This window comes from Solea senegalensis, linkage group LG5 (genome assembly GCF_019176455.1).
Source record: "Solea senegalensis isolate Sse05_10M linkage group LG5, IFAPA_SoseM_1, whole genome shotgun sequence".
Lineage (NCBI taxonomy): Eukaryota > Metazoa > Chordata > Actinopteri > Pleuronectiformes > Soleidae > Solea > Solea senegalensis.
In genome coordinates this window covers 26,645,366-26,671,872 of record NC_058025.1, presented here as the reverse complement: position 1 = coordinate 26,671,872, position 26,507 = coordinate 26,645,366, and the positions used below count along the sequence as shown (strand labels likewise).

The 26,507-nt window shown below is 41.8% G+C and overlaps 1 protein-coding gene across 2 annotated transcripts in view; it reads right to left on the bottom strand.

Moving 5' to 3' along the window:
• Positions 1–26,322, bottom strand: part of slc4a5a (solute carrier family 4 member 5a) — a 33,941-nt gene extending 7,619 nt beyond the window's left edge. Inside the window, exons 1-21 of one of the 2 annotated variants that reach the window (XM_044026733.1) lie at positions 26,127–26,322; positions 23,163–23,221; positions 21,223–21,453; positions 18,264–18,393; positions 17,257–17,417; positions 14,820–14,972; positions 13,447–13,575; positions 12,809–12,864; positions 10,608–10,765; positions 10,438–10,525; positions 8,849–9,003; positions 8,468–8,611; positions 7,395–7,569; positions 6,086–6,219; positions 5,362–5,633; positions 3,347–3,408; positions 2,405–2,596; positions 1,900–2,013; positions 810–971; positions 206–384; positions 25–97 (exon numbers count right to left, since the gene is read on the bottom strand). In XM_044026733.1, coding sequence (XP_043882668.1) covers positions 25–97; positions 206–384; positions 810–971; positions 1,900–2,013; positions 2,405–2,596; positions 3,347–3,408; positions 5,362–5,633; positions 6,086–6,219; positions 7,395–7,569; positions 8,468–8,611; positions 8,849–9,003; positions 10,438–10,525; positions 10,608–10,765; positions 12,809–12,864; positions 13,447–13,575; positions 14,820–14,972; positions 17,257–17,417; positions 18,264–18,393; positions 21,223–21,453; positions 23,163–23,220 — 2,826 coding nt within the window. In that variant the 5' untranslated portion in view covers position 23,221; positions 26,127–26,322. Of the gene's footprint in view, positions 1–24; positions 98–205; positions 385–809; positions 972–1,899; positions 2,014–2,404; positions 2,597–3,346; positions 3,409–5,361; positions 5,634–6,085; positions 6,220–7,394; positions 7,570–8,467; positions 8,612–8,848; positions 9,004–10,437; positions 10,526–10,607; positions 10,766–12,808; positions 12,865–13,446; positions 13,576–14,819; positions 14,973–17,256; positions 17,418–18,263; positions 18,394–21,222; positions 21,454–23,162; positions 23,222–26,126 lie in introns of those variants that run through there. The other variant, XM_044026732.1, reaches the window with a different exon arrangement.
• Between the last annotated feature and the right edge of the window lie 185 nt (positions 26,323–26,507).

The window sequence follows — 26,507 nt, the reverse complement described above, 5'->3', positions numbered from 1 at the left end:
TGTAGCACATCGGGCACTTTGTACCTTAAGTACTGGTGCGAGGAAGATGGAGACTCCGGTGAGAACAAAGACCAAAATCCCCGTCACTCTTTGTTCTCTGCAGAAAAATACATGAAGACACTGCTGAGTCACTTTCAACAACTAATGACTCAGCAAAACACTTTCTGTCCCCAGACTGAAGTTTTTCAGTTTACTGTCGACGGACCTGACACCGAGGAACTGCGGCTGCTCTCCCGGAGCGCTCGACTCGCTCTCCATCTTCAGAGAGTCGATGTGAGCGATGGAGATGACGGTGGCGGCGACGTACCAGGGCAGACCCATGAGCGAGCACGTGACCATCAGGATCCCGACCCAGAACAGATCCAGGTGGTAGCCACAGCCTTTCTGTTGGGGAAACCACACACAGCAGTCTGACACTGGCCGAAATCACGGGATAAGATGTTGGAAAACTTTTTAAATTTTAAATTTAAAAACACAATTTTGCCAAAGTGCTGTACATAGAAATAGATAAACAGAGGGGGCGGATTTTTCAGTAAATAGATTTTCTTGCTGACATACGATAATACATCAGCAGATATGGATTTTGTGCCGATAATGTCGTGCATCACAAATCAGTAGATATTCATGTTTGGGATTTCAGTATCAAATTTAATACAAAAAAGGTGACGTTAAGCCATCTCTCGAGTCAAGAATGCGGTCAGCTGACCACCATGACCCATGAGTCTGTGATGACGATCGATGTCTGTTCAGTGTCCAGTTCCAACGCGACCGCGTCGTCCCTCAGATGTGAACGGCAGCGGCGCACGAACCTTAAGTTTGTTCTCCTTGCGATTGACGATGACGGCGCTGATCTGCTGGTCCATGAAGATGAGGATGGTGACGAGGAGCGCGGGGACAAAGCTGGCCACATACACCCACCACGGGTTCTTTCCAAATGGCATCACCAACCAGCCTCGGTCAGATCGAGTTGGCTAGTGGGAGAGGAAAGGCGTACAATGGTACATGAACATCAAATCAAAGATAATGATGATGTAGATGAGAAGATCAATTCCACCTTAACCGCGGCCTGTTACTGGAAGTAATCTCTGCTGAACCTGAAGTTTGAGTCTAACATCATTATTATTGTTGTTCGGGGCGAGTCGTCTTGGTGTTACTCTCTGCACTAACAGGACATCTACAAATGTCTCAGAAATATGAGCATATATTCTCTTAAAGATAAAAACAGTCTGGTTTTCTTCTTGCTTGATGGAGGTCGTTACTCTGTGCTGTGCAGACCAGACACACTGGACCTTAAAGACAAAGTTGTACCACCTTTGAGAAGAGTGACGCTAACGGTTTCATTCCTCTAACATGCAAATATAAAAGTCTCAGGCAAAGAATGAAATATTTCATATTTCCCTTTATTCCCCCGTCCTCCCATGCAAAAAAAAAAAAGCGACTTATTTCTTATGGAGCCCAGGAGGTGACATCTGTGGATACTAGATACCAGATACATAACTCGCAGCCGTGCATTAATAACACTTGTTATTGTCTGTTATATATAACTGTGACAAGCTAGAACCTTGTTTTCATCCTGCGTCTACAAAATAAAAACCTACATTTATGATGATTTTACAAGCTCTACACGATGAAATGAATTGATAGTCTGAATCATGGAAAAGCATGTTATTGCCAAACGGGTGTAGTGGTGTAATTCAGAGGTGGAGCTGGAGCGTGCGGCCATTTCAGAGACACGACACTGTATTATTGTGAAGATGTGGAACATTTGCTTTGTCAGTGTTGTAAGAACTTGTGAGAAACGACAACAGCATGCGTTCTTAATTCATGGCCATGTGATTTCTGTCACCTCCGGGGCTCCGTACGTGGTTTCTCCTGTAACTTGGAAATATCTCGATGTACCTTAAATTCTGTTGGAACGATCAGTTTGGGAGTTTTGAGTCCGATCAACATGTCGAGCCCCACGAACGTCATTATGGACATGAAGATGGAGAAGTCACTGATGAGTTTCCTCAGCTGGAGCCACAAACAGAGAGTCCACAGGTCAGAATCTATGTCTGTATTCCATGTAATATTGTATCTTCATTTTAACAAAAAATAGTTTTTTTCCAAAATAACAATAATTTGAAGTTTAATTGTTGAAAATTAAAATTTTTATATTAAAGTTAATTGGAAATGTTCATGTCTCACACTCAACAGTAATTTGGATTTATGCTATTACATACAGTTGTTAGCTAGTCTTTATTATGTGTCAGTTATTTGCATTTATTTATTTCGTTTCCTGATTACGGCAATTATAAATTCCTCAGACAGAAACAAACAAGTTGAGAAAAGTCTAAAACTGCACAAAAAACAAAACCAATCTGGCATTAAAGTAAACTTATATTTCGACTGAGAGGTTTGGCACCTTGGTGGGGAAGTAGCGGCTGAACTTGAACTTCTTGAGCGACACGGTCATGGAGTAGGTGCCAAAGAACAGGATGAAGGACATGAGGGCCAGATCAGGGACGTATTTGCAGGACTTCCCCACCAGAGAGCCTCCGTACGTCAGACACTCCTTCTTACTCAGCTGGCTCCAGTCGAGAGCTGTCACATTCAACTGGGATGGAGGTGGAAAGATGACGTGGATTCAGGAGAGGATTGTGTCGACAGAGAGCGAGGGAAAGCAAACACAGACAGTGAAAGTTGTCAAGAAGAATGTGAAGGTATAAAAGAGAGAATCCTCCTCTAGAAAGTGGATATCTGGAGCATTTTAGGAAAATAAAAAGGAAAGTCACATCATCATGTGCATGATGCTTTTCCATATATACAAAACTCCCTGTCCGAAATCTCAAGATTCACAATTAGGCTGGTGCCATGTTTGTAGATACACATTCATAGATGTCACCTGACACGAGCTGTCAATCACAGTGGTGTAAGTAAGTAAATAAAGATTAAAATCAACAGTTTACGGACATCATTAATACAGTTATCCATTTATTAAACCATTATACATTTATAGAGAAAAACATGTTTTAGATGAGCCAGACGCACCTCGATTGGTTAGATAATGAAACTAGGGAATGTTTTTTTGTGCAGGTCGTTACAGTCGTCCATGACTAGTCGACTATTGAAGTAGTCATTACTGTTGTAAATTAAATGCAGTATTAGACACATCTCCATTTGATTCTTATCTGGAAATGATAGGATTAGTAGAATAAATAAATAAATATGCTGCATCAATATGCTTCTGTACATTTTAAACTTAATTAAACTACATGAAAACACTGATGATGATTCTGCAAAAACTGCAATGACACATTCAACTCGGTTTGCTGTGCATGAAAAGTGAACGATAAGAAGCACTTACCCCAGAGACACTAGAGCTGTTATCTGGCATTGGGACTAAACCGCCAAAGATCATTGCAGCCACTGTTGATGAGTGGAAGAGAAGAACGAGAGAGCGACAGAGACAGAGAAGTAATCATAGAGAATGAAAGGAAAACTGAAATGAATGCATAATATAATGAGAATCCAGCAAGTGCACAACTGCACAGAGCAAAAAAGAAAAAAGAAAAAAAGACTATAAAGTACTCACTTTGCAAGAGAAGGCAGCCAAGTGATTAATGCATGGCAAAAACATACAAGAGACGAATCAGTTACAGATATATCGATGTCTATTTCTGCAAATCATCATCATCATCATCATCATAAGTGATGCTTAAAATCAACCCTCTCACGGTTTAATAGACGTGAATCGTTCAATAATCATGATCAAATAATATTATTTCAGAGTTTAGAAAAGTGAATAACAGCTGATACATTATATTTTAGCCTGTTAGCCTTGACTTTACAGTTCATGAGGCCAAAAGTAGGATGAGTGAGGCCATTATCAAATAAAACTGTGCATCTAAAGCATTATGATGAATTTCATTTTTGATATTTCCTTTGACAAATTCATCATATCATGTCAAAATATCACATATCGTGTATCCAAATAATCACAATAGGATTTAGTTTGGACCGTATCATGCTTCAAAAATGTTGTATTCACAAGAACAAGCTGCACCGATGAACAACCTGAAAACATCACGACACACAGAAAAACAGAATCAGGTGACATTTATTCTAGTATTAAGTTCAGTTAAAATCAGGTTTTGTATAAAGAACGTGTATAAAAAAAATAAGTTTAACCCTTAGAACACAGAGCATTTTGGCTGTTTTTTCCCATTACTGTATTTAAACGTACAGTATATAAAGAGTGTCTTATATTCATTTATTCAGAATAATCTCGGCAATATGATGAAAAAGATATATAAACACACCTGAGCAAAAAGAACTCAAAGTGTTTAAAATCGGATTGAATTTGTGAAATCTGGAAAAACGTCTTTATGAACAAAAAGAAAATCAATGTTCTCTCTATTTTGTGACTTCTGCACAATTATTGCGACTATATATCACGACTAAAAATGCAATATAAAATGACTGAAGCTGAGGACTGAAGCTAAACTGAATCATCAGCACAACACTGTGACGCAACAGCATCACAAGTTAGGTAGTCAAAAGGTTCCTGAGCAGCATAATTAGATTCTGAGGTGCTGACAGAGCCTGCAACAGAGTGTGTGTGTGTGTGTGTGTGTGGAAAATAAGTGCAAAAGAAAAATCACAGGAAAGTTCTGACAAACCATCACCTGGGACGGTGCCTGAGCACTGATGGACCGAGACGGAGGAAGAAAACAAAACAAAAGAAATTACAAATCCAACAAAACACAGAAGCCTCTGCACGACGTTTCCCATGCATAATAATAATAAACCAGAGTTTGCACACAGGTCCACTCCCAGGCCAAACTTCCTCAGCTGCAAACACACGGGCCAACAGTCCTGATGGTGGCGCTACAGCAACTGTCTCACTGTCAAAATCATTCATACGTGCGACAGATTTGTGACTCACATGTAAAGAAACCTTTGTACGTTTCAATGCTGTGCACATTCTACAACTAATTTAACATTTTCACTAAACTTTTACCTTGAAAATGTTCCTTAAAATATACAAATACAATATTCTGCGATGAAAAAAATGCAGTTTTACAGTGAACAGTGTCGAATGTGAGGCCACCCACGTATTAACATTTGCCCTCGGCGTGAATGAAAATGTGAATTCATCCAGAACTGCTGACGTCTGTGTGACGGCGGCACGAAAGGCCACGGTCAGCGCCGTGCGCAGGTTCAATTCCTGAAGTAAAATGGTAAGTATTCATGCTTTATCCTCACGGTCACCGTAGAAGTTTCAACTCTAAAGATTTAATGACATTTCACTTTGATATCAAACCCTCACCCTGGGAACACTCGCCCTCTGTCGCCCCCCGAGTCAAGGGATGAACTCACCCGGGTCTGGGGCAAGGCACTCGCACTTGTAGGCGGTGATGTAGTCGGGCTTGAAGTCGGTGTTGATGGGGTAGTATTTGAAGGAGCCCACCATCTTCTTGATGGCGTCTGAGATGAAGATGAAGGAGATGAGGCTGGAGAAGCCTTCCTCCGTGAAGCGCGTCATGTACTTGATGATGTAACTGGCGTCGGTCGCCACCAGAATCAAACACTGCAGGCAGGAGTGGATGCCGATCCACAGGCGCAGCTCCAAGTAGTCGATGCTGTTGTTCCTTGAGGAGCGAAAGGTTGGAGAAATGTGGCGAGCGCGTCAAGGAACACGAAACAAACACATCCCATCATGCATCTGTGCCCTCAAATCTAAAATCACAGGATTACATGAGCATATCCACCTTATTCCTATCCCCCATGATGCCTTGCATGAATTAAATGTGTGAAGTTCAAGTTTGAAATGTAGTTTCTTTATGTGTCGTTTCACATTCATTGTTTTTAAGTGCTGAAAATAAAACGTGTAAACACACATGATGGGTCAAAGGTCACAAATGTCTCTGACTTTTTACTCAAGTACAAAAAAACCAACACTTAATTAAAAGTAAAATTACAATTAAAATTGCTAAAAATGGTTATGGTTGTCTCGACTTGTGTCTCTATTTCCCAGATAAGAATAAATGTGAAGAATTAAATTGACTGTGTTGGTGTCACACACGACTGAGGGAAAACTCACTTGCTGAATTCAAACAGGAGCTTTTCAAAGATGAGGATGGGTCCCGTGGAGCTGAGGATGATGAGGGGCTGACCGCTGAAGAGACAGAAGACAGAGCCGGCCAGGGCCGTGCCCAGGAAACTCTCCATCACACCCTGTTAGGAGAGACCAGTCAAAAGCAGGAGGTGGACCGAAGTGAACTGAAGTGAACTGGTGTGGCTGTGATGGAGTCAACAAGCAAATTACTCCTGTGTACGACTGAGCCAGTGTGTGTGTACATGAGAATAATAATAATAATAAGAAGAAGATTGATAATCTGGATTAGACAACCTGATTTCTGTCTATATATCCAAGCTACACTCATATTTCCATAGACTTTAAATGTAAATGTGTAAAGATCTGGATTCATTAGTGACATGTAAACGTACGAGAATGATCTTTGTTGTATTTTCACTTCTGTTGTTGAGGCTTTTCCTCGTTTTTAAGCAACTTTACAGGAATATTTCACCTCCTTTTTCCTTTCTTGCCAAAAGTGACATGAGGAGATGGATAACAATCTCACATCTGTGTGGTGAATATAAGACTGCAGACAGAAGCTGGTTAGAAACTGTTATCCTGGCTTTAGAGACTAAAAGAGCAAATAAAAAGGTTCAGAAAGTCAATTAGACGAATTAGAAGGCTCAAACTAAATATAGAAATTAAAATAATATGTTAATATAATAATAATAGTTCTATAAATACAATCGTTTCTTCTTGTCAATGATATTTTGAGGTAAGTAGGTGATAAACTGTGGAACAGCCGCTCTTAAAGCACAAGCATTGTCTAAGACACTGTGACTGCTGCACACAAACAAGCTCATTTGTGTGTAGAATATGACATCTGAATAAAACATGGGAATATATTATTATTATTTTTGACCAGGGCCAATGATTTCTGCCCCACTGGAGTCTCAAAGGTGCGTTCAGCTCTATAATGAGGGGTTTATGCGCTGCCACTGTTTGGCTCTTTATACAGAAGCTATAAGACACACATTTAAAAGCATAGACATGAAAGTTTTATGGCAAAAGAGAAACTGACAGAAATGACAATAACTGTAATGTGATGTGCTATATTTTTATATTTGGGATACATTTTTTATTCTCACGGTGCAAAATTCAGTACCTTGTGTTTTTATTAAAAATATTCCTACAACTTTTATTTTTATACACTATTTAATACCTGCATACTTTCTTATTTACTGGTGCACCTTCAGGTAATTGTGTTGCTTCGACTGCGACTAAAGCATATTGTGGTTATTATGGTCATTGAATTATTGGGACTCATTGATACCTGGTAGTTGTCTGTAGCGTCTCCTAACAGGCCGCCAAACGTGATGGCGTTGGTGATGCAGCCCAAATAGATGAAGAGCACGGCAGAGATGGACTGGATGTGGAAACCCTCGTAGAAGTCGCTCGGCAGCCATGGCAGTTTCCGCTTTATGTCCAGGTACAGGCCCCCGCAGAAGCTGTGACACACGCAGAGACATGACAACACAACACGGGGGAGATTATTGAGGCGCTGATTTTCAGAGAGGCCGTCACATGAAAGACTTTTTTGAATAGACTTTGACAAATTGAGGCCATGGTGACACAATAACAAAGGCAACAACGTTTTCCTGAGGACTTCATGGTCTCAATCACTAGTTTCTGGTCTTCTTCAATCAACACGTCGATTTTACAAACCATGTTCCTCCAGATGATCAGCTGACATTACTGTGAGGGGAAGCTCGTATTGCCCCGGATTCAAGGAGCAAAACCTCAACACGGAGCTGGTCAAAGCGTGAATCTAACACATTTTTTTAACCTTCTGTTAAAACACAACAAACTTCTGCAAAATGTAACAGATCGAGATGAATTCTGTATATTTTTATATCTCATTCCCACACTGCACACAGGAAGTGATTTTATGCAAAGACAGACAGACAGAGAGACAGACAGCAACATCATTGAGCGAGTAAAGTGAGACTGATGCAAACCGGCTGGCGTATGATTGGAACACAAAAAGTTTCCCTTTCGAGTTTGACAGAATAAACCCTTCTTGTCCCCACATGTCCCTGCACTGCTGCTGCATACACACAAATCCTCCCTCAGGCTGTTGCTGGGAAACAAGACTAAATGAGGAATAATAGTTTTAGGCACAATTAAAACTGCCAGCCAAGAAGCATTAACTTGACCGAGGATTAATCTTTGTGTCGTCGTTCAAAGGGCTTATTATGGGCTGCCTGCTTCTATTGTGAGCAGATCCATTTCCCACGTTGCCAAAATCACGAGTAATTTATATTCACATTTCATTTCATACGCCGCGGCCAGGTTAAGCTCCATCCAACCCTCTCAGCAGTTCGCCAAACGGCCTGGACCACCTACCGTCCAGTGAACGCCAGCTCCTCTCCAAGCTCGTGCTGCTCTGGCATCTCCTCGTCCTCGGCCAGGCCTCCTCCTCCTCCTCCTCCTCCTCCTCCAGCCGCACCGTTCATCTGTCCCAGCTCGTTCAGGGAGAACACCGACTTCCTGCAGAAAGGATGTAACACAGTGCAGAGGGGAAAGCGATATTAGAGATATCCCTTCATCTGTTTGTGTTTTCAGACGCTTGCAAGCTTTGACTGATAACACTGTGTATTAAGATCTAATCTCTAATCTCTCATCCCATGGGTCTAATTCTCTAACAAAAGAAGTTGATTTTGGTCAAAGTCAGACCTTGTGATTGTGGTTGTGATTTATAACTGAGTTATTTGATAGAACTCCGACCTTTTGTCAGCCGACGGGACTTTCTTTGGCGGCTCAATGCGGATTTTAGGATCCCATTCTCCAGGTGGAAGCACAATCACTTCATCCAGAAACTCATCTATGCCCGCGATGAGGTCTTCCCGATCTCTGGCCTTGTAGGCGACGTCACTGAAGAGCTGCGAGGAAGAGGAACATCACCCTCTCATTGACGGATTAGGATTATTTTATCAACATACACTGACCATAAACAAAGGAGAAGAAACTGCCCTCACTCAGTCATCAGTCTTTTTTAAATGAACAGCAAATGGAAATTAAAAGGCGTCTGCAGCCTGAGGGAAAAAGGAATATTTTTCCCGTGAGGTGTTTGTGGTACCGACATTGATTTTCCTCCTCACACAAACAACCTAACTTGATTTTAGACCAGAGAACAATCATTAACGCTCTATGCTGCCAACTTTCTAGAGCGACTCAAATCCAGCTAATAACCGGAAATAGATTTTACACGTCTGCCTGCAACAACTGTACGTTAATAAACACTAAAAGTTCAATTCAAAACACTTAAAGAGACAAATGCGTCAATTAAAACTCATGCACAGGAATAAATGAATAAATCCAGCAAGCCTTTGTTATTGAAACATCCGCCGCCACAGAAGGAGTCTTGGAACAGTGGACTGACGGAGGGTGAGAGTGCAGAAGTGGTGCAGCAGAGGGGATAAGGACAGAAGAAGCTCTTGGAAGAGCGTGAAGCCCTCACTACAAACCCTGTAAACAGTCACATGCACTAATCAAGTTGCCAAAATTAATTAGGGCTTCTACCTTGTGGCTGAGGGGATATTTTTTTTTTGCAGAAAAAGAAACAGTTTTACTCAAATGTCTGTAAAAGAAAACACACATTTATGTTTTTATCCACTCCTATTGTGAGTTAAAGAATGGTTTCCAGTGTTTATTATTCCTCCACCTCGCTCCATCCCTCATGTCCGTCTCTTCTGCTACAGCAGCTGTCCTCACGTCCTCCTTATCATCATCCATGACCCTTCGCTGTGGTCTTCCTCTTTTCTTCAACATCCTTTGTCCAGTATAATCACCAAACTGTTTAACCTGAGCTGTCCCTCGAATATTCTCAGTGTCTGGGTCACTCTCATCTCTTATTGTGCTGATATTTGCTTCTTGCACTAAGTTCAGCTCATGACTAAACATCCTTACAACTTATTCCATTTATTTATTATCAAAAAAAACCCCAAGATTTCCAATTTCCGCAGCTGTTTCATTCAATCTTTAAAGAAACATTTCTTTGCTTCTATTTAATCTTTTTATGTCCAAATCACAATGTGCAGAAAGGCTGATGGAAACCCAGCGTGGTCCAAGCCTCTTATTTCTTACTGCATTCACAACAACAATCTCAACAGCACTCTGATCAGCAAACATAAGCAAACCATGGGTTGACCCTTGACCCTGACAGCAGATGCTTCACCATTAGCATCACTTGCGTCATTCGTCATTTAAACACAGTAAGTGTGGGTTTGTCAAAACTCACACGGCTTGGTTTAGGAAAAGACGCTCTCTCTGTTTTTCCGTGACATCATTAGTGAGGCGGCTAAGAAGCTACTTACGTCATCCACCATTAGGGTTGCTATCGCTCGGCCGATCTCATTATACGACTTGGCCTTTCCTTGGGGCCCCAGGAGAATAAAGAGGAATCTGTGCAGCAACAAAACACGTGTGAGACGCCGTAAAAAAAAGGATCTGATGAAGAAGTGTTGGATACTGTAGATCGTCTCACCTGGTGGGAACAGGGACCTCGGTCAGTCCTCCTAGTGTTGTGGCCTGGGCCAGGCGGACGAAGGCGACAAAGGGTTTGCTGAGGAAATCCACTTCACCCACTAAGACGTTGGACGCCTCTGCGTCTCGAGGGATCTTCTTCATGAATTTGTTTTTCAGCTACAGGAAGTGAAAACAGTAAGTGACGTGTGCATTGATTTTTGATTGATAAGGGAAGCTCAGTGAATACAAGTCTTGCAGCCTCAGGCTCGGACAGTAAACTCCACAAAGGTTCGGCTGTTTGTCTATAAATAAATTCTCCACAGCTCATTAAATATGTACATGTAAGGAAGGAGGCAGGAAAATGCAAACTGGAGATATTTATCATTTATTAATAACCTGCGTTGGCCAAATACTACTGATAAATTGGCAATTTATGAATAATTTCTGCAGTTATTTATTCATTAGTGTATTAATAAATAAATACATTTTCATTTTAAGCTTCAGAAGCTTGATGAATGCTAAGTCACCAAAACTTTGTTGTTACAAAAGAGAGGTTTCTGGAGCAACATTAGCTCCTCCCCCTCCAGGAAGTGCACCTTCACCTTTGCGTCTGCAGACGTTTCAGTTGCACAGTTTGCTGCTATTGTCCAATGTACCATGTGTCTTTTTGTTCTTCACTGTCGTGTTTTTCTTCTCATTGATCTGAATGCTGATGATTGATAATGATTGATAATGATTGATAATGATTGATAATGATTGATAATGATTGATAATGACTATAATAAAAAAAGTAGCCTTTATTTGTGTGTTTTTCTTAATATAAATAAAACTGAATTTTCTTTCAGCAATCTTACAACACATTTCTTTCGTTTTAGAACCATGGCACTTAAATGTATGTTAACACCATACCACACTCAGAGAAAAAATTACCCACAATATTCATCTTTTTCTAAGTCAAATAAAGTTGATTTGACCCTTGACCCTGCCTGAAGTGGGTGAAAAAACATGTGTCTGTGTCGGGATTATCATAAAACACTAAATTATGAAATTCTTCACTAAATAAAAGACATGTTTATTTAAATATTTAGTCCATAATCAAAGAACTAAAACCTGCACTTATGTTATATATTTCCAGCAGTGATTTAAACTTCAAGCACACAAGAATTCTGTGACTATAAAGCTCCTTTTCCACCTATGGTCTCATCACTGCACGGCTGCATGAAACACTGATCACTCCTCTGTTAAATACTGAGATTTTAGACATTTCACTGGTAATTGTTGGAGATTAATCCAGGTTTTTAGGATTTTTTTGAGTCTTCTGTTTGGTTTTATTCTTATGTCGTATTCACTTCAAGTAGGATCCTCTATCTGCCTCTCAATGGTGTTATATCGTCTGTTTGCAATAAAACATCGCAGTGTTGTTTCACCAAAACATAATGTATCCACACACAGGAAACAGAGGAATGGCATTATCAAGCTGACCTGTCTGTCTGTCTGTCTGTCTGTCTGTCTGTGTGTGTGTGTGTGTGTGTAAAAGGTGTGGCAGAAAATAACAATAACACTCAGCGCTGGAGAGCTTTGCCCGACTGTGCTGCAGCATGTGAGGGCCGAGCACGCGGCCTGAGACAATGAGATCCACGCTCTCTCTCAATGTCATGCTCAATATTGACACACACACGCGCACACAAACGCACACACACACACACAGCAGCACATGTGACCCAGTGCACGCCTGCAAATGTCATTTAAACATCTATCCAAACACTTGGCGCTCGCACGTCATCATAGCTGCACAAACAAAGCAAGTTCGTTAATGTTTATTTTCTATTATCCGTCGAATTGAAAGGCACTTGATGCTGACATCCCAACAACAACAACAACAACAACAACAACGCGCCCTTGTAACTGCTCAGGCATGTGTCACCCCGGTATCACGACAATCAGCCAGAACAATGAGTGAGTGAGTTATGTGTTTGCACCTTCACTGGCAGCTGCAATGAATGAATGAATGAATGATTGATGCCTCTCAGGACAGAACTCGCGCTCACCGCAGCACAATGCCTTACCTCCACAGCGTGAGATAACGGGAGCAACAGCGTGAGAAATGAGCACGTCCTGCAGAGACTGTGCAGATAAACACGTGGCGCATGGATTCCGTTACTGTAATTGCTTTTGTGCGGATCATATTTTTAAATGATGAACTGTATCGCCTCAACTTACCTGGTCTGTGCTGGGAGTGTCTGCGATATCATTCATACTTCTACTCTGAGCATGACCTGGAAGACAACACGGGGACAGTGTCGTGAATCACAGCTACTTTTAAAGTATATATCATAACAAGAACTAATTCTGTAGCACTTAATATTGGTTGGAATAGATTCAGCCATTTCCAATAGATATTATGCATGATAAATGAATCATGACTTCATTTTATATATTTCTAGAGTAAAAACAACATAAAATCCTTGGGTCACATTCCATAAATGTTTTTCCTCTGCCAAGGAATAAGGAATTGTGTTATGACTAAAAGCCTTAAATATGAAGAAGCATCTCCACGTCAACCTGAGAAGAGTCTACGCTGTAATAATGTTGGTGAAAGTTCAACTACAGCTCATTATGATTGAGTGTTGTAAGTGTCCGGGTTGGTGCCTCAAATGGATCTTTCAAATTATGGATTGTTTAATCTAATCCAAACGTTCACATCAATCGACAGCACAATAATTAATAATATCCTTAAACAGGAAGTTGCACCCTTAGTTTTACTTTAACATAACTAAGGGTCCAAATCTTCTTGTATGGCAGATGTAAATGTTCGCTGTGGGATCATTGAATGGTTCACGGATGCTACGATCACTCACGCAGGCGGCCATAGTTGGCAGATTGCTGTTTCATTCTCAGGTCTTCTGTGGATCGGTTAAAGTTAGCCATTTGCCCCGGGCCTAACCCCGGTCCTGGTCCTGGTCCACCTCGAGGACCTACATTTCGATCTGCCACAGGGACAGGAAGCAGAGAAAGACACAGTTAGAGAGGATGCGTTGGTATTTACAGTGTCCATGAGACGAGGCGAGGAAATGCCACGGCGGTAATTAACTCATCAAACATTAATGCACTCCCCGAGGAGGATATGAGCCTTGTTGACTTCAGGACTGTGTTCATTTATTTACCACGTCAATATGTATAATGAACGCTCATATGTGGGACCAAAATAAACCAGTCGCGGTAAGCATTGCTCTGTCTCAGGCATGCACGGCGTTTCATGTGATGACATGTTATCATTCATGTACGGAAACAGGAAACAACAATGTGTTTGTCATTTACTGCAACACCGGCTTCAAATGACACACAATTGTAGACCTGTTATGTGAGTTTGAGCAGATCTTGGGCTCCATTCAGACCTGGTCTTAACGTCGATCCGAGGTGATGTGATCACATGCAGGCAGTGTTACACACAACGGTTACTCAAGTAAAGTTATTAGTTATCAAAGTTATTATTCCAAACAAATCAATGACTTTTCCACCATAAAGTTCCATCGTGGCACGACACGGTTTGGCTCGTTTTCCGTTACTATAGCGCCACCTCAACGTGGGCGGAGTCATCACAGCACGGCTGCATGAAAGTGCTGTGACGTCATTTTACACGCGACAAACACAAACTCTACTATACAGGTAGACTATTGCTAACTATGTGCTATCTGCGCATGCACATCAGACCTCTCAGGATTAATTCTGGGATTTTTCAAAACTGGAAACTTTCCATTCCAGTTTTGAAAAATCCCAGAAATGGAAATGGAAATGAACTGGAATAATAAACTAGAATCTTTTTCACAATTTAAGGTTGGGAATTTAAATATACTTGGTAAATAATATATTGATGCAATAATAGTTGAATATCAATATTCCTCAATCACATGCACATAGAACACTACTTACTGCAGGGCTACTGTGGCCACACCCCCTATATGGGAGGCTGTTTTCATGTCAAATTAATCTGAGTCATGTTTTTTTTATTGTATAATTTTTGTCTGCTTATGACAAAACTAAATGTTTATATATTTGAAAATTTCCAGTTCATTCTTATTGCTTCCCATGGAAAGCTTCCAATCTGGAATACTTCCAAAATTCCCAAACGTTCCCATGGAAGGTTTCTATAACGTTTTCCACCCTTTGGCGACCCTACTCGGGATGAAGGAGTCTGGTTATAGTCTCAGGGCGTAGAATGGCGGAGACTCACTGGTGGAGGAGCTGGACTTGCCGATGTCGGCCAGTGAGCGGTGGATTGGCTTCTTGGTCTGGTGCCGATGTTTCCTCAGCAGGACAAAACTGATCTTCTCTCTCAGGTCAGGGGAAATCATGCCCTCCTCTATCTGCCTCTCAATGATGTGGTCTGGAAAAGTGTTACATCATTCACAAATTACATTTGCTTAATTCAAAATATGGTGTAAATATGTAAAAAAGGAATAATAATAAAGTGATTCTGTATAGAACCAGTGTTTTACTGTTTATGACAGCTAATTGAATGCAACACATTATAGTGATAACGTGTGTGTGTGTCTGTGCAGTCGGGCTGTTTGAAAATGAAGTTCAAACTACTTTATCGTGACCTGTAATTCATTTTGAATTCATTCGACCCGCCCACTGACTCCTGCGAGCGCTGAATAAAGGACGCGTGTTGGGTTCGGTCAATATTCTCTCAGCACAACATGCACTTAAAGCACCGCCACTAAAAAGACAGCAGGAGCAGAGCCCTGATGCTAAGAGTCACCATGGCAATGGAAGAAAAAAGCAGTAGGTACAGTAGCTTGGAGGAGTAAGACACATCAGCTCAGGGGGAAAGAGGAAGACAAAAGAGACGATAAAGTCTAACAGAGAAATTTCTCTCCTCTGAGCCGACTGTAACCGTCTGTCGGATTAATATTGTGTCTTCACATGAGCAGCGATGGTTTGGAATCAGTGGGTATTTATCAGTGAGGCCAGCTGTTTTACCTGCCCTGGGTGTTTACAGCTGGGTATATTTCTGTATAGATCACGTCTTCTTAGCAACCAGGAGAAAGAAGAAGCACACATACAGCAACAGACGGGGGTGTACAGAGGACCAGGCGACACATGAGGACTTGTCCTCAGGAAGCTCACAGGGATGTCGACGGACACTGTCAGTCGTCTGGTGGTCCTCACCCAACAGTCGGTTTGGACCTCCATCAGTATGATGCACAGCATCAGCTGTCATTCACTCGTCAGCTGCAGACTTAAGTCCGTAAACTGCTGCGGTCTGGACCTTGACCTTCTCTACAATGTTAGGACCCACGGCGTCTCACTGTCCACATGATTGTTCTGAAAGGTACCTGATGGTACCGACTGGTCAACAATGAGTCTGTGTTCAGGTGGAACAACGAATAATCCATGTGTCCATGTGGGGAAGACTAAGGAGATAGTTTATCCAGAATCCAGACTTTAAGAGGACAGGCTACACTCCTCCACTCTTTATTGGTGGAACAGCTAGCGTCCTAAGGGACCTCCACCAACACCTGTGGGCTGGCCTCAGTTTGTAGCGGTTTACTGACATGCTCCTCCTCCTCCACTGTTTAGTACGCCTCCTGCTCTGCACCTGAGAAACCGCAGCCTCCCTTCCTCGGAGAACACGGAGCATTGAGGACACAAACTACTCACCTGCCTTCAGGCTGTGCAGCCTCAAAGCCAGAACAACAAGGCTAAAGTGCAGCTTTTCCCAGACGTTATTTATATTCATTCATTCATTCATTCATTCATTCATAGGGTCTATTTCAGCAATGCATTACTTAGTTAAGCATTGTTATGACTCTGCTGCTGGACCTGGGTAGAGAATCTTGAATGACAATAATCTGAGTTTCCATCATTTCAGGTGTAATAATCTGAGTTTTCCCTAATCCCTCAGGCGTGTGTATAATCATCATCATCATGGATTAATGGAGAGCCGGTTTTATAACCAGTGATTCTGACTGGATGCATGTTTCTCTGGTTTTTCCCCTCCATTTAGTTTCTGGCTAGTTTACATCAAACCAATCTTCATACTTTAGATATTATAATATATAGTTATAATATATAATATAATATTTTTATAACATTTGTGAACCGAGCAAGCGTTCCTCTCTTCTTCAGTGTTGGCTGTGCTTTTCTTTTTATTCTTTATTCAGTAAAAGGACTTTATTTGTCGTCTCATAATTCATTTGCTCAAAGTTTGTTGAACGCCTGACGCCATGCTGCGGCGACACAGCCGATTCCCAGCTTTCAATTAGATCAGTTAATTACCAATCAGTCAGTCTTTATGAATAGTGAGGATGCATCAGTCATTCACACTTTTGTGTTGTTTATTTGCATCATCATGGATGTTCAAAGGCCTTTAGGCTGTAAAGAACTTACTGTACGACGTCAGTTAATAAAGTTTATTCTGTCGCAGAAACACACAGCTGCACCTCATCACGTTCATCAGTGTGTGTGTGTGTGTGACTGATATAAATCTGTTGTTGTCACTTCCAGTTTAAAGTCACATCTACTACCTCTCCATCCATCCATGCATCCATCCATCCAAATGATGATTCTTTATTACAATGACAGCTGAACATTCCCAGAATCCACTGGATTCTCACACTTGATGACAAATGATCAGGAAAGAGACAAAGCCCCGAAGATCTCACCAATTATTTGAGGCATTGAGTAGCCGTCCAGGTCCAGCATCACCGTTCCTGTCTGGAGACACGTCCTGAGTTCGAAGAGACTGTGCAGGGACAGCGTGGACACGTGGGGTTTACTCCACCTCTCGCCGCCCTCTTCTACCTTCTCCTCAAACTTCACCCACCTGAAGGAGACGGAGCACACGGAGAATAAAGAGAAGGTGAGGAATAAACACATCAGCTGGTGCCGAGCGCTGAAGTCTGAGTTGGTGGCTCTGGGGCGTCAGACGTGGTGTGAATGTAAAATAAAGCTCAGCACTCGGCCTTATACTGCAGTGTATTTGTGCGTAACTTTGGGTGATTTGTTGTTGATTTGTTTGCCGCATCCGTCTGAAAACAGGCTCTGTGAAGCAATACTACCAGACCTGACCACGCGAGTGTTTATGTGTATACAGCAGCAGAGCATTTACCCCGTCAAACTGCTGAAGGGTTTGTTGAGGAATACTGAAAACAATACAATTAAATGAATAATGTGAACTGATATTAAAGTTCAGCAGAAAAGATTTAAATCTGTGGTTTTTACATTTGGAGCCACGTTTCAAACTAACTTCTGATATTTAAACGATTGTCTCCCACTGTGTCGATCATGTAACACGCCGGAAATTAACTCAACGCATCATTGTTGTTGTGACGCGTCCGAGCGACCGAGAACTTCCGATTGAAACAGATCAGTAAAAACCACCGCTGAAAAACCAGATCTCGTGTGTTTTTTAGCTGTTCAGACTAGAGCTAGATGGAATCTGGATGAACTTAAAAATCTGATTGGGGCTGCTGTCTAACCCTAACCCAAGGCCTTAGGGTTCAAAGCGTGTAGCCAAGGTCGCTAACCTCTACAATGAAAACGAGAAATGGGATTCTCTTTAAAACACTTGAAATATTTGCAACCGGACAGAGAATCCCAAAGCTTCCTCCAAACATGGAGAACAGACAGTCTCTACAGCGTAGTCTGTGATTGTGAGTGCGCTCGTCACCTGGCAGACTCCTTCCACTCCAGCTCGTCTCCTTCCCTCTGCAGCGTGTCCATCTCAGTGAAGAGAGTCGGCGTGCGCATGTCGTCGTCCTCACTCAGGATGTAACGCAGTCGCTCTGCAGCTGGAGACACTTGACAACACCAGAGAATCTTTGTCAGATTAGGGTTAAAACATCATAGAATTGCATCCTTTGGACGTTCCTGGGTTGGATGATGAGTTGAGACAACGCACGAGTCTAAATCAGTGCACAAAAAAAGACATGAATGTGAGGATGAGGACGTGTTTTCTGACTTATTTTAAAGGGGGCAGATACGTTGCTGTGCGGAGGCTGATTTGAACGCCGTGTTTGTGGATGTTGTTGCTTCAGGGGAACGAGATGTGACCTGTATGTGGATGACTGTACATGGGCTGAGGCTATTAATGCCACCGGAGATCCATAATATTGAAGCGCTGTATTGACAGCACCAGGGAAATCCACTTATATGTTGTCTTTTCTGAACGGGGGCACATGATGATGGAAATCAATCAGACATCTTTCAGTGGGATGGATTTGAACCATGAAGTCCAGCAGCTCAGTTAGAAAGACGGATACAGGCCTGAGCTCACGCTGCTCTAATCTAACGAGAGATGACGCCGTAATTCCACGATTTATCACTGGAACTGGAAGAGAGGCCATTTGTTTTTCCGGACGCAGAACACGACATGTACTCCTCGTGTGTGTGTGTGTGTGTTGGGTTGAAATGGTACACACAGCGATTGTACACTAGAATAATGGTGATGGCAACAGGAAATGTGGAGTCTCAGGTCAGATCAGAGTGAAAACACTGGTTATTCTACCTGGACAACAGATTATTTCTGGTTTTTTATCAGCATAAGTCAAGGTGACGATCCAGATATGGAACGTAAATGAGAACGTTTCTTTAAAACAACCGTTGCTGCCTCAGTGCTTGTGATCCGAGTGCTTTCTCGTGTTTGAAGACACCTTGCTTTTATTTGACAGGACATAATTAAAAGGGGAGAAAAATTTGCAGACTGGTGTCAGAACTGGACGTTGCAGAAAGCTTTAGAGGAAACACCTCGACCACAGGGCGCCGCTATAAAGTATGTTCAACAGAGCCAAACTCTCTTTGAATGAGCTGACTCAACAAAAGTCTTAAAAAACGACCTACTGAGGATCACAACAGTGGTTATGAATTTGTTTTGTCAACCTAGGTTTTTCCTTTCCAGGCTCTGTGTGTGTGTGTGTGTGTGTCTGTGTGTGTGTTCACATAAAACATCTCACGTGTCATTTCACCCAAAATGAGCCCATTGCTTCAAGTAATTAATAAGTAATTCATAATGTAGAAGAATATTAAAAGAATATTACAGGTAAAAGCGGCTCTGATATGAATCTCTGAACAGAACCTGGTTGTTGCCATAGTGACCGCGCCAGGTTAAAAGAGAGTCACATCCATGACGAGGAAACCCACTGATCTCACTTCAGATGAGTCAGTCAGTGTCTTCACTATGATCCTCGTGCCAAAATGAAATTCTAATGATTGTCGGCTTTTAACGTCCCTGTCGTGCAATAGTTTACCAGGGCTGCGGAGACACATGGAGCAGTTTGTTCATAAAAGACCTCAACTCAAGCAAAATGAAGTAGAAACAGATGATGTTACTGAAACAATCACCGGTGTTGGTCCTCCCTCTTTGATGGACTGGACTGAAACGGTCTTAAAAATCTAAGCCAGAGCAGCGATGTCCGACCAGGTCACTCATTATTCTAACACCTGCGGCTCGCTGTTAAAACCGAAGATAAATGAAATCCACCGCGTGCTTCATGTTTTTCTTTCTTTTATTTTGAAGCTTTCAGAACATCTGGACTAAAATACTGTATCTTTAGCAGAACAATGGGTCACATCTGTATCTTCATTTCAATGAATACACTTTCTAATGAAAGACCCACACCATCAGTGAATAATGCGACTGCGATTGCCTCACGATTTACATTTAATATTATTGTGTGGATCAGCTTTGATGTCACATGACACTGCGGGCACATGTTGATTATCCACCTTTTACATATCGACACTAATTATTTCATGTAATTGAGAGACCTGATCGTGTTATCGCCTGCTCACAACCCACTTATTTCTAACGTGAAATATTAACGACGGTGGCGCTCGCCGTCCCACCCAATCCACAGGTGCAGCCCACACACACACAACACTGCAGCACTGACGATGAAGTAGCTCGACAACAACAATTGGAAACACTGACACACAATTTGTAACAAAGTGTAGTTAAAAGTAAGTAATACTCGTTAGTACTTTGGCACCAAAATCACAACCTGTCTACGATAAAGTATCAGATAACAATCCATGCGCCTTAACCACAACATGTACATCTGCTCAAGACTGTCACACAACAACAACAACAACAACAACAACATCAGCAGATCTCATCATCGTCAGCGACTTGTGGAAAGGCGATGTTTACGTTTGAGCGCCAAGATTTCCGAACGACCGCTTAAAAATGCACAACGACACGTCGAGACGCCGTTCTTACACAGAACTCAAGCAGTTTGCACATAAAAAGGTGAAGATGTTGGTCATTTTCATTAGAAAAGTAGTTAAATACAATAAACTTCATTTCACCACCTTTGAGTGTGTAGCTTTTTTGTGTCAGGGTTAGAGTGGGCTGAACTTGACACGCTCATAATGAGCATATATACAGAACATTAAAGAGTTTTCTGTTGTATCTACGCCTTCATTTTTCCCATATCTGATCCAGTAATAGACCAATAACGATACTGATACTCGATACTCAGCCAAAAAGTGCTCCGACAAAGGTCGGGGATTGACATCCAGCTCGTCCGACTTCAGGTTAGCATATTGACGTCAAATAGTAATTCTTTAAAGTCTGAACTTGAGACTTCAAACCTAACCCACATCTTCTTCTCTGTAGCTGCTGGACTCACTTGTGCGGTTGATGTCTTGGAGACTCTGCTCGTTCAAATCCACGAGTCCTTCCTCCATGTCTACGTCTCGGTACTGGTCGTGCTCGCGGTGCCTGTGGTGGTTGTAGCGTCTGTCTCTGTCTCTGTCCACGTCCACGTCCACGTCAGGGACCTCGCGGCTGGAGCGCCTTCGCCTGCGCTTGCGTCGGTAGCCTCGCGGCACGGGGACGCCAATGTAGATGGACTGATGGTCTGAGGGACAAACATGGACAGCAGTCACATTCTGTAAATATTTGCCAATTTGAGTCAATTAAAATTTCATCTATGATAAATGGATTACTTCATGTAAAATGCTATGACAGTCCTAGTGATTTATTTTGAAGTGCCTGCATAGTTCAAGTCATTCCAAGACCTCATGATTTATAATCATCTTTTTTGTTTGTTGTCTTGTTTCTTACCAAAATGAAAGGTAAAAAGTTTGTTTTAGTGGAATTTAACAGTTCAAAGAGTGTCTTTAGATTAGAGCGATAATCTAGTAAGTTGCAATTCTGACGTTTCTTATCGTCTATACCAGAGTTTTATAAACTATCACAAGCAAATTCAATCTTCTAATGTCGGCTGATGACGCAGAGATGTTGAACAGTCAGTGTCTGCAGAAGTGACCAGAGAGTTAATGACGATTCACATCATTTAGACGGAAATTCAAACGCCTTTTTCATTTCAGGCCATTTTGGATTGACACCAGACTCGACACCAGACTCGACACCAGACTCGACACAGAGTCTACAGGCCCAGTTGTGGACAGTCCGCATGGCATGTCAGTGGGTAAAGACTGAGACTTGAATGTTTTGAGCTGACTGTAAACTCATGTTGCCAACAGCCAATGAAAAAGAGTGGGCGGGACACAGGATATAGCGTCATACGATGTAGACGAGGCGAAGTAGCGATGCGTTCACTTGGCTTCAACTTCATTTTATCTACCTATTACTGGATAAATCTTGAGTGACCTGGAAAACCTGTGAGTTAACTGGTTAACTGGTAATGACCGGGCTATAACCAGGAAGTTAGCGAGAACCACACTATCCCACCGTGTCCCTTTCATTTCTGTGTTTCATAAACAGACGAGCAGCTTTGGAGGAACGCCGCTAACAGACAGACTGACGACGGCGCGGAACACACAATCTCCACGGCGGAGGTAATAAGAATGCAATTTCCCCAAAACAAGACACTTAAATGAAAGTTTAATGAAAAGACCCCAAAATAGTTGAGTGACAGCCAGTGACACTTTAGTGCAGATTGTGTGATGAGATATTTCATTAATCTCTCACACACACACGAGTGCTTTCATGAATGTTAAACCACTCTGACGCTGAATGAATTGCATTTTATTTGGCGTCTGCTCGTTAATAACAGCCGTATCCTCTGTCGGCACAGTCGCCAAACAAAAGCAAATCAGGCCCTTTGAGAAACGCAGATCTTCGCTTTCCTTTCAGTTTGTTTGGCTTTATAATCTTTATCCTGCAAAACAAAAAGCCGATCATATGCTGGCAATTACAGAGCGACTGTGAAACCAATTACGCTCAAAAGTCCACGTGGAATACGCGGTCGACGGGGAAATGCAGAGCAATATGTCGCGATGTTGGGATGAAGCCACGGAGCTGAGAAATCTGCTGCGGAACACGCGCAACAAATCAGTCAAACATCTGCATACGACACGTGAACACGCAAGCGACACTGCCTCCTCATCTGCAGCCCATTAACAACCCTCCACACACACACACACACACACACACACACACACAGAAACTAGGCCGTGATGAATCAACTGTCTCATGATAATATTAAGATCCAAATAGGTGTAATGACTCAATTTCCTGTTCCTATTTGCAAAGGGGCCAGGCTGTGATGGATCAAGCCAGGATATGAACCCCACACACACACACACACACACACACACTTACCCTCCTCCTCCTCATAGCGAAGGTGAGAGGCGCCCATCCCTCGGTCTCCATGGTTCATCCTGGAAAAGGAGAAGAGGAGAAGAGTTTTTCACACGGTCGGAGAGGAGGAACACACTCACTAATAATTATAATAATAAATTCACATCATGAATTTTATTCACAGTGAAAATAAATCTCAGAGTGCTACAGGGCGTCACAAGAACACCATGAAATCACGAGTATAAAAGCAGTTTCAGTCCTTTTAACGAAATCTCAGGCACAGTGTCAGTGTGTTGATGTGTGGTAGTGACACACATGTATGAATGATTATATGAGGGACGCCATCAGCAGCATCAGCAGCAGCTCCTGTTCACTGACCTGTGTGTCGCGTTACAGTACAGATCGATGTGGAAATAATTAACAGCAGAGGCCGAGTCGATGGAAATGTGCATGATTAAAACAACTGATCTCATGTGGCACTAATTCAGCCCTGGAAACCAGCGGTTACATTTAAGGCCGCCGTGTTCCTGCTGGTGAAGGGTCAGAGGCATTATAGACTTAAGGAGCAGGGGGGGATTCAGCTTGAATATGTAGATTTATGTCTGTCAAATGAAGAAAATAAATAAAAAAATTAAATGAATATTCTAAATATCTATTAAAAATAATGAAGAAATAAATATGAATAACATGAAAACAGTGTGAGTTTGTGTTAAATAACATTATGCACATACACGTTTTTTCACACTGACACAGGTGCTGATTGAGTTGCAGTCAGACTGTGTGGACTGTGTAGTATTTACGTCACTAAAGTCCTCGTGTTGGGGTTTACAGAAGGATTCATTTGAATGGATTGATTTACACCGCTGTATTTTAACGTTGGTGATGATGGTGGTGGTACTTTCATACACATACACTTCTCAAAGGAGAGTGTTTAAATGTAAATAAATATTAAACTTGATTAAACAGCTAAACGGACACATATCCATATAAATGAACATTATATGCTCTATATGCAGAACTTGTAACCAGGGAGCAATTTGGCTAATGTTAGATGAAGAAGAAATACATTAGGAGGTGTGTACAATAAACAACATGTGTGTTAAAAGGTTATTGTGCTGCAGGTTTAAATAAAAGAAGATAAAATGAAGATTATGCGACACTTGTTTTGGAAACTTAGTTTGAGAGTTAGTTGATTTTGACATTCTCAAAGTTAAAAAAAGAGGGTTGTTTTTTTTGTCCCTTTAAATCTGGTCTTTGAATCCCATGAGGCAAAGCGGTTAGTGTCTCTTGACGTGTCTCTCGACGTGTCTCTTGTGTGGGCACTAGCTCATTTTGGCATGACACTCTGGTTGAGCCCAGAGGGATGAGACGTGTAAAGTGGCTGCCGGAGAACGACTTTAGCCGAGCAAAGCCGAGCTGAGCAGCCGCTGTGCATGTGTGCGGCGCTGGCTTCCTGTCTCGGTAATTAGTGCTGTCACATCAGTGTCCTTCACACCCAGTGGGCAGCTGGAGCGAGAGCTGCAGGCTGACTCCCTCATGGGCTGATCGATGCGCTCACCCTGCCTTCAACAACACACACACACACGCACAAGGGATAATGTGATCCGCCCCTATGCATGCAAATGTGCACGAGTGGTGCCAAACACCAACAGGCTGAAAGGGCCAAACATAAGGAAAATGAGTCAAGCTGTGAGGCGAGGTGATGGAAGATCATGATTTAATGTCCGTCAAATTCTGTGATTTTGGGCCTTTTTGAAAAGACAGATGTGATTGATGAACGTCGGTGTTATACATGAGAAAGAATTAAACTCACGCAACATGCATGTAACGCTCCACCATGAATTGAATACATCTGATGTAATAGCAGCCATTCGGTTCATGGGACAGGAGAACAAACACCTTAAATAGTTCCAGTGTCGAGTCCCGCTATTGTTCAAGTGGTAGTGATTTATAGTGAGACTGAGAAAATAAATGTGGTCGTATATATAGATATATATACAGATAGATAGATAGATATATATATAAAAAAAGCATTAGCCTAAACCTACTTGTCAAACGTAAAGAAGTTGGAGCTAATTAAAACTTTAATTTCTAATACATTTGGGGATTAAATGTCACTATGGTCACATCTGAGTGGAGATGAAGTAAAAGACAAATGACATTTACTAGGATGAGGGCTGCTCTTTGCTTCAGAAGGTTTAAACACATTAAATATGAATTTCATCAACTTTTCAGGAGCTTTTGAAATACTTTTTAATTATATATATATATATATATACATATATATTGAATAAATTGGTGCTTGAATGAGTTTTACAGAACTTAAGCAGAGAAACTTTGGTGCCAAAGCCAAAACTCTGATCCATAATGTAAAATAACACGATCATTAACATCACTGTGCCACTGATGATTATCAGGGCCCACGCGGTGTTTCGCTGGCTAGTATGGATACAAATAAAAGAGATAAATTTGAATCCTCATAAATATAAGTTTAATCACAGTTGTTTTAATAATACTTTTGTTTTAGATATAACAAAAAAAAAGCTTTGTATTCAATTATTATCAATTCTTATTTTTACATCATTCTACTTCATGATGTTCTGTGTTATTGTTGGTTTACCAGAGGATGACGCAGGGTTGTGTTTTCAAAAGTGCCTATGTTTGAGAAACCTGTGCCATAGATGGCTACACAGGATTTAGTTCTGAGACGTGTGGTGACATAATGTTGTTAACTCACATGCTGCAAATGAAGACACAACAGACGATCATTTTCAATGATTTTAAAGACTTTAAAACATTGGTGTCCTTAAACCACTGCTGCAAATGTCCTTCCAAGTGTACTTGTAACAGCTGAGATTGATATTCCAGACACCACACATCCACACACTATGACATTTACACTTAAAAGACCCAGAGCCAAGAAAAAACACATAGACCTCCCAAAAAAGGGACTTAACATTAAAACAAAGGGATGTTTGAACCTACCTGGATTAGATGTCAGCTGGGATGAGTGATAGAAGAAGAGGCTGCTGCTGCTGCTGCTGCTGCTGCTTGTAGGGTTGCATCAATGAATACATGCCAGTGGAGCTCCAACAAACTACTGAGAGGCCCAAACTCAGAAAAGAGAAAAGATCTTTTCCATTTATCTGTGGCTGTCTGTCAGTCTGGCTCTCCTGTCTCCCTCTCTGTCTCTCTGCTCCCTGTCTCTCCCTCTCTCCCTCGTGCCTGGTGCAACAACAGGCAAAGTGGGATTCAGCAGTGAGCTCCAGGCAGGAAGTTGTGTCAGCGTCCGCAGAGAGAAAATATACTGTACCAGTAGGTCAATACAGCCTAATGTGCGGCGTTGTGGAAAAAGTGATAGAACGC